We start from the raw sequence: 11,333 nt of genomic DNA, 5'->3' as shown, positions 1-11,333 counted from the left end.
GGGAAGTTTCTCAAATAGAACATCTAGAAGATGCCAAAGGAAAGCACTATCCTAACCAACTGGTTTCAGGCCTTGGCCTAGGCCTAAAGGCGCCATCCATAGCCTTGAGCTTTTAATTTAACTAGTGATAGGCCGAATTCAAGGCAATCCTACCCTAGCTAGCTACCAACCATCCATTCCACCGCCGCCAACTATAAAACAAAAAGCATAAATATTTGCACAGAGACAGAAATCTTGTCAAAACTCTACAATAAAGATATCTATTATCTAAGATCTAAGATGTCAACAAAACTCCCCTCTCTCTCTCTCTCACTTTCACCTTCACTCTCATTCTCAGGAATAGCAGAAGAAGGTGAAGAAGCAGGGTGTCTTCGGAGACATGTCTTGATCATTATGAAATCCGACAAAGACTCCGCCTTTCAACTACCTAAACTTGCACACGCCTTCCGAGAATTTCTGGTGATGACTAGGGAGGTTGGCGAGTTTGTTAGCGGGGCGCTCGCAGCAGCCATGACTAAAGCCGTACTTGCCCCTCTTGAGACCATCAGAACAAGAATGTTGATTGGTGTTGCTCCAAAAATATCGCTGGTAGCTTTGTTCAGGTTATAGAAGAGTAGCGTTGGCAAAGATTGTGGGCTGGAAACACCATCAATATGTTTCGTATAATTCCTACACAGGCTATTGAGCTTGGCACTTTGAGTGTATAAAACGGGCAATGACATCTCTCCAAGACAGACGGAAACAGGAAGAATACCCTAGGTTGCAGATAGGTTCCATCATGAACTTATCTTTGTCCTGAGTTTCACCTGTTGTTGTGGTCGGGACAGCTATAGGATTGCCAACACACTCTGTTGTCACCCTCTTGAGATTCTTAAGGATCAGTTGACTGTAAGTGTTGAAGTCTATCCTAATTTGAGCATTGAGTAAAAATATTTACCCTGAAGTCTGCCATGTTATTACTTCATGTATGATACAATAAAGAAGTCATACCGCCAAACTAAAAATAAAAAGTCTGTAATGGTGGGAGCTTTGAAAGGTAAGTGTCCGCCAAATATAGCAGCTGCACTTTCAGAATTGATTCAAGAAGAAGGCTTGAAGGGATTCAAAATAAAAGATTTTGGTCATCTCAAGTACTTCTCAAACATGGAAGTAGCACATTCTAACTTTAGAATTCACATTTACTTGCAAGTCTCTCTTCACTCCATTTGATTATAGTTAGAAACTTTTGAAGTAGTTAAATATTATTTTAACGGACAATACTACTTACAGACAGTTCATCAGTTGACTTTTTTTTACTTTACAAACACTAAATTTAATATCTCTTATCTAGATTATTTTTTTAGTTTAACATTGATAGTAATTAATTATAGTAAGAGTACATAAGGAGTACATAAGACTAACCACAAAATACTTTTTTAGTTTTTTGTTTTTCATTCATTTAAAATTTAGGTAATAATAACGATAATGATGATGATGGAGAAGGAAGAGAAAAACGAATGAAAAGAAGAAATCAAATGATAAAAGGAAGAGGAGGAGGATGAGAATGTAGTGATGGTAGTAGTGACGACCATAATGAAAGAAAAATAAGAGAAGAAAGAAGAAGAAGAAGAAAAAATAGAAAAGAAATAGAAAAGAAGAAGAGGCCTAACAGCTATAACAACTTTTTTTTTATCCAAGACAGTAGAAATTTATTGCATTGAGTCCAATTGGGATAACTTACACCGGGTACAGAAAAGGAAAAGATCCAACTAAAGAAACATATTTCTCGGACAGAGTTGCACACAAGAAAGGGGAAAGTTTCATCTTGTACGCTCTCTCTCTCTCTCACTGCTCTTCGTGCTTCTTCCAAGCTCAACAATGGAGATTTGCGCTTCTGTTCAAATATCCACTCGTTTCTTGCTTTCCACAGTTGCCAGCACAAATTCGCAACTAATTCTCTCCTTCCTTCTGATTGATTTGCTTGACCCATTTTGTTCTGAATTGCTAACCACCATTTCCATGCTTCTTCTTCGCAGGGTAGCACAGTAATTCCAGAAGTCTACCAAGCTTCCACTGAATCCGCACACGTCCAGATGCAGTGAACCACTGTTTTCTCTGTCAAGTTGCATCTGGGGCAAAGTGGGTTAACACTAGGAATTCGTTCGTGAAGTTTTTGTTTAACAGGTATGCCTTCATGCAGTATCTTCCAAATAAAGTTCTTTATTTTTGGTTGGCACTTCAATTTCCAGATATTTGACCACATCTGTTTATGTCGGAAGCGTTCAGGGAGGTATTCAACTGGTGGGTGGTTAAATTGGAATGCCGTCTGGTAGCCGGTTGCAACTGAGTAACTGCCAGACTTCTCCTTCATCCAGGTAACTTTATCTTCTCCATCATTAATGGTAGTGTTGATGATAGCGTCTGATACTTCTGCACTGAAAAATTCTGCTATTTTATTGTGGTTCTACTGTTTATTCGGGAGAATTAAGTCTAATACCCTTAGAGGGAGGTCTGTTGAGTTAGGGTTCGAGATAGGGGTTATTGCTGTAAACTTGGAGACCCAAGAATCTTCTCGTATTCTGACAGAAGTTCCCCTTCCGATTTTCCATAGAATGTCTTTTTCCAGTACTTTTCTTCCTTCTAAAACACTTTGCCAGCCCCAGGAGGGACTATTCCTAACCTCAGCTCTGAGAAAATCTGTAAACCTAAAATACTTGCTTCTATACACCTTATATATCAGTGAATTTGGTCGAGTTAAGAGTCGCCATCCTTGCTTGGCTAACATCGCAAGATTAAAAGCTTTCAAGTCCTTGAAATTGAGACCCCCTTGGATCCTTGGCCTACAAGTAGTCTTCCAGCCCACCCATTGCAATCTTTTCTCATCTCTCTTTTGTCCCCACCAGAATTGAAGCATGGCTCGTTGCAGTTCATTGAGAAGTGTCTCAGGGAGCTTAAAACAACTAAGCGTATATAACGGAACAGCTGTAGCCACCGCTTTAATCAAAACCTCCCTTCCACTTGGTGACAATAGTGACCTCTTCCAATGCTGTAGTTTCTGATTAACCTTGTCTTTAATGTAATGAAAAGTCGCTCTTTTTGATCTCTGGACGATTGCTGGTAAACCCAGGTATTTGTTTTGATTACCAACATGAGGGACTTGAAGGATAGCAGCTAGTTGATCTCGGATAGGAAGAGGAGTATTTTTACTGAAAAAAATCGATGACTTATCCATATTGATCACTTGGCCGCTAATTTCCTCGTAGTTCCGTAGGGTACGCAGTATTCCTTAACAGTCAGCAACGGTCGCACGGCTGAATAGTATTGAGTCGTCAGCAAAAAATAGGTGGTTGATCTTAGGACATCTGTGATTTAACCTCAAACCAGAAAACTCTAGCCTCTATTCTTCTCTGTGGAACAGATAGGAGAGACCCTCTGCACAAAATATTTTAATTTGCTTGGATATAAAACTTTATTCCTTAACAAAATCTTATTTTAAAAAACTCGTCTAAATAAGTTCAAAACCCAAGTAAAGATGATAGAATAGGTGTCAATATAATTTGCGAAGAATTAATTATTCAATTGTATTAAAATATCTTTCTTTATATAAAAATAAAATAGAAGAGTATTAGGAAGCCAGTAGATTTTGTAATTTATAACCATCAATTAGTTATTATTAGTGTTTTTAATAGTGTGAGATTATATCTAATGGTGTGATTCACCTTTCTTTTGAGAGCTAAATACTGATCAAATTTTAATAAAAATGTTGGTCTCTAAATTTTCTCAATAAAATAAAATAAATAAAATCGCAACAAATGAACAAATATTCAATTCATATTTATTTAGATTTTAACGTTGATTTACAACACTATACATTTCTAGTAAACTTCAATTTACACTACATTCCACGTTATTTTGAATTACACCATACTAAATTACATATTTGCAGGGATAATGAATAGTTACGTTGAACACACATATTAATGTATGTAATTATAATAATATACACATTTTTATTGCTTCATATCTCTTCAATAATCCTGCCCTGTTTTTGAGTAACGTAAAAACCTACAACACACTACACAGGAATTAGGAAAACAATCATGAATTCACGAATATTAGCAACTTTGAAATATGACGTTTAAATTGATTTTTTTTTTCTGTAATGGTCTCTTTGATAATCTCTATGAATAAAAAATAATTAAAAAATTTTCACTCTTCTTTTTTAAAAAATGTTAAAATGGCAATTCTTTCCTTTTCTATTTATAAAATGTACATTTCTCCTTTATAACTGTTAGAAAGCCCCTTCTTTAATCCATTTTAATTTTTTTGTGTTAACTAATTTAATTTTATTCATTTTTAAAAAATAAATAAATTATTTTTTACAAAAATATTTTTAGCAAAAATTTTATTTTTTGTCATTAAATTTTGCTTATCAAAATATCTTTTAATAAATTATTTTTTATTGATTAAATTGTATTTTTATCAAAATATTTTTTAAAAAATTTAATAATTAAATTATTTTTTTAAGATACCTTTCAATAATTTTTTAATTATTAAATTATGATTTTATCAAAACTTTTGTTAACAATTATAGTTATATTTTACTATTAATTTTTCGATATCAATATATATTATTTTAACATTAAATAAAAAAAATCTTGGTAATATTATTTTTTGATATCAATATGTATTAATTGTTATACATATTAATAGTGGTAAGATTTTTTTTATTTAAGGTTAAAATAATATATATTGATATTGGAAAATTAATAGTAAAATATAAAAATAATTGTTAATAAAAATTTTGGTAAAATTACAATTTAATAATTAAAAAATTATTGAAGGATATCTTAGAAAAAATAATTTAATTATTAAATTATTTTTTAAAAATATTTTGGTAAAAATACAATTTAATCAATAAAAAAAAATTTATTAAAGGGTATTTTGATAAGCAAAATTTAATAATAAAAAATAAAATTTTTGTTAAAGGGTAATTTTGTAAAAAATAATTTTTTTTCTTAAAAAATAGATAAAGTTAACATTAGTTAACACAAAAATTTTAAAATTGATTAAAGAAAGGGTTTTTTAAAAGTTATAAGGGAGAAAAATGTATATTTTATAAATAGAGGGGAAGAGAGTGTCATTTTAGCATCTCTTATGGGAGGAGAGTGGAATTTTTTCAAAATAATTTTATCTTTAAATTAAATCTTACATTTGGAATCTATTCTATTATATAAAAATTGGATGTCTGCACTTAATGATGGAGCTGACGTGGCATGTTCTGGAGAGTGTTTCCCGATTTAATTATTTTAACTCATTCAATACAATTTATTACCATGACTTAATTATATCAGCTAATTGATTTGATTAGATATTTAAATATTAATATAATTTATTATAATATATATTACTTAATTAATTTTACTACATTAATTGTAATTTGTTATATTAGTTAATTAATTTATTCATTTATAAAGTCTGAAATAAAATAAATAATTTATTGTTTATTCTAATTGAATTCATTAAATTTAATTATACATTATATACGAATTAATAATAATTTGTAAATCACTTTATATTATATATGTATTAACAAAATATTATATATGTCTTAATGTGTTAATTAAATATTATATACGCACAGAAAAATAAATACAAAGATGATTTATATAATATTAATAATATTATATTAGCACGGTAATTTTTTTTTATTTTGATATCATATAGTATTGATAATGATAATATTATTATATAGTATTATATAAACTTTCTAATATTAATTAGTATAGAAAATGGGAAAATTATTTCTTAATTATGGCAATCATTCTTAGTGGAATAGTGTCTCTTATATAGTATTGATAATCGTTGCTTAATTTAAAGTAATTGTATGTTGGTATCTTAAATTTATTTTTAATAATGACCTAAATAGATAAATCTAATTGAATTGAATGATTATATAAAATATTTTATATTATTAATATACTAAAATTAAATTCATTTTTCGGTACAGAATTTTATAGGTAAATTTTATACAAAATTAAGTTTTTTTAAATTTTTTTTTATTTAATTTTAAGTAGCGTCATATTTACAATTACCGCCTGATATTTTATAAAATATGAAAATCAATTTTTTTTATAATTTAAATATCAATGTTTGAATAGAAGAACTTAACAGACTCAGAGAGAGAGAGAGAAAGAGAGAGAGAATTAGTAATGGGGACAAAAATATAATAAAATTTAGGTATAGATATTTTTTTTGCTTCCCACGATATTCAACAAGTTAAGGACTAATCCGTCATGAATTTGAATTCCATTTAAGAATCTACAATTGGCCGGCAACGAGTTGCTATACATATGAGACAGAATTCAAACCCTCAATACTTATTTAAGCGGACGACTAAGTTGATCACTTGATCAATCTAAATTGGTTTAGATATATTCAAAATTTAAAATTAGAACTATCTAATACATATTGATAAGAACTAGAAATATACACACAATCATTATTATAATATTTAAAATAATAAAAATATAATTTTATGCACATAGTATAATATTTAAAATAACAAAAAAATATTTATAAAGACCTTTTTTTATTTTTAACATGATTAAATATTATTTTTTATATATATATTTTTAAACAATTATTTTACTTAATTATCAAATCTACTTATTATAATTTTTATATTATAAATATATTTTTTTATCTTAAATAATTTTTAAAAAATCACTAATAATTTAAGTTGTATTTAATTAAAAAACTAAGTTTTAATTTAATTATTAATTAATTAACTAATATAATATAATTAATTATCACTAATTTTTGAGTGTATTTATTTATTTTTCATACTAAATCAAATTTAACAATATAATTATTATTATGTATTAAGTTTAACAAAATATTTTTTAACATAAAATACAAAAAAACTATTTATATTTTATTTTGAGACAAATATAATATAATAAGTGGTATATACGTATATAAGTATTGATTTTTTTTAAAAAAAAATTGTGGGGGCAAATGCCCCTCTATATTAAACGTGGATCCGTCTCTGGCTGTGAAGGAAGATGGGAGTTGTGAATAGGTAAGCGGTGATGGATTCAGCAACAACATGACAGGAGCTATGCAGTTTTTTTGTGAAGAAGTCGAGAAGAAGAAAATTTTAGGTGAGGATGATTGAGTTTATCTTGCATGTAGAGTATAGACTGAAGCTATGAATCATGTGTGATGTGAGGCAAATCCTAATTCCTAAAAAGTGTTTATATGTATATATTCGGGGCGAGTACACCCTAAACCCGACGATACCTGTCTTGAGCAAAATCTGCCCTGACTCGGATCAAGTTATTACCCTTTTCATTCGGGTATGGACGGGTCGGGTACCTGCGTATTCGAAAACTCCTGCCAAGTCTAACCACGTATTGATACTTCTTTTATTAAGGGTTTATCGCTAGCCAATGGATTGCTATATACACAAAACGAGATTCTAACTCCTAATAGTTGTTTAAGCGGCCGAGTGAGATGATCACTTAACAAACTCAAATTAATTAAGATAAATACTAATTATTTTTAATATTTTAATATTAAAAATTTTGAGAATTTAATTTTAATTATAACTTTATAAAATATTTATAATAATAATTACTATATATATTATTTAATTTTTTAATAAAATATTTAATATAATTTTATGTATTATCCCGTACAAGGTACGGGAACATACACTAGTAATATATAAAAATTAAAAATTAATTTTTTTAAATCTATAGGATTAACAATATAATCAAGATCAAATCTCTTATTATTTTAGAAGATTTGATTATAATTGAAATGATTTAATGTGTTTGTAAAATATTTTTTTTTAGTTATTAATATAAAAGATTAAATGATAAATATATAAATGATAAAGATTTAAAATCAAATCGTTAATTCACTGTATTAATTTTTAAATCAAATAAATTTTTATTTTACATAATTGTTTCAAAATACAATAATTTATTTTCGTTTAATTTTTTATATAAAAAAATATTAATATTTTTGTTAAAAATGGCATTATTTGGTATAATTACGTATGAATGGATTTTATAAGTGGAGAGTCAACATATACCTTACGTGTTTGACATATTTTTTACATTTTCACCTTACTATAAAACACTTCAAATATCAATATTTAACCAAAATACAATTTTCATCTCCATATTAAAAATAATTTCTGACATTTTCAATATGAATCATAAACAGGGATGGATCTACTTTGGGGAGCGTGGGACAAGTGCTCCCAATAAAATTTTATAGAGTTACATATAATATATGGAATAAAAATTTATTTGTCTCCACTCAATAAATAAATTTGATCCCATTATAATTTCTTTTAATCTATCTCTGTTTTCATAATATATAAAGAAAAGATCTTACTATTTTATAATAATATCATATTGATTATAAAAATAATTAAATAATAATAATAATAAAAAGATAATTAAAATTAAGTCAGTAATTTAAATTTAAGTACTAAAAACATAATTTTTTTATGCTCTCTAAAATTCTAATTCTCTTCTCTTATTGTTCTTTTTTTATTTTCTGTCTCTTAGTAAGACTCCTTAACTTCAATCTTTAATTTCTTTTGATTCAATTAAAGATTTATTTTTATTTTTTTATATTTTTAATTCATTCAATTATTTTACATTTTATTTTGTAATTATATTATTGTATATTTTTTTATTACATGGTTAAATATTATCATTAATAATTTAAATTTTGAAAGTTAATAATATTAATTAACAACAAAAAAATAGTTAAAATGAAAAATAACATCTAAATATACGAATATCTATTGATATTTCTTCTTTTGAAGTTAGTTCTAGTTTTTTTAGTAATAACGATATCAACTAAAAAAATTTAATTATAAATATTATAAAAAATCAATTTCGTAATCTTATAAGACATAAATTTTTAAATGATTATTTAGTAATATATATAAAAAATAAAATATTTAATTTATTAATAATAAAAGAATTATTCAATCTTTTTAAAATATCAAGTTTAAAAGAATAAAATTCTAAGTTATGTATTATTATTTAAATTATTATATAAGTATTTTAATTTATTAGTTAAATAATTAGAAGATTAATTATATTTTATAATAATAAAATATAATTATAAAATTATTATCATTTTATACATATTTTATCCTACTAATAAAATTTTCTGAATTCGTTGCTAATCATAAAAATGTTTTATTTGAAACACACCTTAATTAATAGGATCGCAGGCTCCAGAGCAATCAGAAGCTACAACCTCTCCAATGAGCTTGAACTCCTGCAGCTCCTTGAAGTTTAACCATGGCTTCACCCAAACCTTGGCTTCGTACACTTTCTCCTTCTCAGCATCCATGGCCTCCAAGGTAATGTAGTAGAGCTTTCCAGACACCACTTGCTCCCTTGCATTTACTACCTTGATGAACTCTAGAACTGTATTCTGCACCACAATTTACGTGCAAACAAAATGATCACCAATTTTGTTAAGAAAGATTGGATAACGATGAAAACTCAGGTAAAGTCGACTTTACGTGAAGTTGATATCTAAGAACCATTAGATGAAAATTTAGTCAAATTAGTCAAATTATCTAACAATTCTCAAGTATCAACTTTACTTAAAGTTAACTGCACCTGAGTTTCCACCTTGTATAACACAAATTTATCATTTTATTTATATTTACAATATTATATTACAGAATAATAAATCAAAGTTCGTTATTTGTAATGTTTTGTAGTTATTTTTTTAGTATTGTTGTATTTGATTATTTTATACATATAACACTAAATAAACTTACAAAACAAATATGAATATTGGTTTATTTGTTGAATGATATACTCTGGGGTAATTTTGATGTTCGTATGCTAAAGTTAAAAGTGGTTGGAGATATTTTTAACCATTCATATGCAAAATTATAAAATCAATTAAGTAATAGTGGTAATAGTTTTGTTGATAATATAATAAGTAAACCATAATAATATGTAATTTAAATATTTTTAATTAAAAATTATTATTATTATTTTAATATAGATAGTAATAGCATTTAGCTGTTACTTTATAATTAAAATATTTAATGATAGGTAGTAAATTCAATTAATTAAGAGTATTTATTAAGAAAATAATCTTTTTTAAATATAATTTTTTTTAATAATTATCACTTATTTAAAATAGATGACATGGATTAATGATAAGAGCTTTTTTTTAATGATTGTTACCTATTTAAAAGAATTGATATGGCACGATGAAAAGTAATTATATTGCATAAGTTTATTTCACAATATAATAACTTTGTATTAATTTTTATATAATAAAATAAATAAAAAAATAGATAGATAGATAGGTAGATAAATAGATAGATAGATTCTAGTTAAGTTTAATTATTTCGTTGATTCTTATAGTTTTATCGAATTTTCAATAAAGTTCTTATACTTTTTTTTTTTCCTTTTTAATTGGGTTTCTATATCATTTCAGATTTTATAACTAAGTTCCTACCATGACAAAAATATTAGAATTAACGAAATGTTCTGTTAAACTATAGAAAATATTCAGTCAAGTGTTAAATATATTTATTTTGTTTAATAAAATATTCTATTAATTTCAATATTTTTGTCACGGCATGGACTTAGTTACAAAATCTAATATAGTATAAAGACTTAATCGAAAAAAAAAATATAAAAACTTAAATTAAAAATTCAGTAAAATTATAAGGAGTAGAGAATTCTAATTATAAAACATGATACTTTAGCCGAACTTTACTTTAAAGATGTAGTATTTTATTTAACATTTTATTTGCAATTTTGGTAATGAGTAATTTTTGAAAAAAAATAATATTGACTAAATTATACCAAGTTATGCTACTAAACTATGTATCCTAATTTAATCTCTCCTTTTAAAACAAATTAAAATAATTTTATCCCATTTTTTTTTTAGAAAAAATCAAAATTCTACCAAATTAAACTCTAATAACTCAATCATTTCTTCAAAAGTTAAAAAATAAAATAAATACGAAAATAAAATGTACCAATTATGTAATTACAAGACAAAGAAGGGAAGGTCAATGACTTATAGTTCAAATGACATAATCTCCACATAATCAATTAAGAGGTTGCGGGTTCGAGTCTCCTATTTTTGATAAAAAAAAAAAAAAAAAGACAAAGAAGGGAAGTAGAATAAAAAAATTGACCTCTTTCTTATTGTGCTCTTCAACAGCAAAACGACCGAGGCTCTCAGTCGTATTCTGGCTTCCTTCCACTGTGCTGATCCCTCCCAACATTTTCTTGCTCTCTTTTTTGCTTTAATTTTGTGGTGCACAACATGCAATG

At 26.6% G+C, this 11,333-nt stretch overlaps 1 protein-coding gene, 1 long non-coding RNA gene and 1 pseudogene across 3 annotated transcripts; 2 read left to right on the top strand and 1 right to left on the bottom strand.

The window, feature by feature from the left end:
• LOC107637489 (putative mitochondrial adenine nucleotide transporter BTL1 pseudogene) lies at window positions 1–1,209 on the top strand (annotated as a pseudogene).
• Window positions 1,210–1,678: 469 nt separating this feature from the next.
• LOC148566458 (uncharacterized) lies at window positions 1,679–9,687 on the top strand. Its single transcript, XR_015880930.1, has 3 exons — window positions 1,679–2,163; window positions 2,259–2,354; window positions 9,240–9,687. It is a non-coding gene; the product is annotated as an uncharacterized LOC148566458 (long non-coding RNA).
• Window positions 3,793–11,333, bottom strand: LOC148566457 (cysteine proteinase inhibitor A-like). 2 transcript variants are annotated; one of them, XM_088484203.1, is made up of 3 exons: window positions 11,195–11,333; window positions 9,228–9,453; window positions 3,793–4,054 (listed from the first exon to the last, which is right to left on the bottom strand). In XM_088484203.1, the coding sequence occupies exons 1-2, from the start codon at window positions 11,282–11,284 to the stop codon at window positions 9,229–9,231; spliced, it is 315 nt and encodes a 104-aa protein (XP_088340329.1). In that variant the 5' UTR covers window positions 11,285–11,333; the 3' UTR covers window positions 3,793–4,054; window position 9,228. The 2 variants fall into 2 exon arrangements, with proteins under 2 accessions (XP_088340329.1, XP_088340328.1); XM_088484202.1 differs by having other exon boundaries at window positions 3,793–4,044.

This window comes from Arachis ipaensis, chromosome B4 (assembly GCF_059453495.1).
Source record: "Arachis ipaensis isolate K30076 ecotype BB chromosome B4, ASM5945349v1, whole genome shotgun sequence".
Taxonomy (NCBI): Eukaryota; Viridiplantae; Streptophyta; class Magnoliopsida; order Fabales; family Fabaceae; genus Arachis; species Arachis ipaensis.
This window is presented reverse-complemented; position numbering and strand designations above follow the sequence as displayed.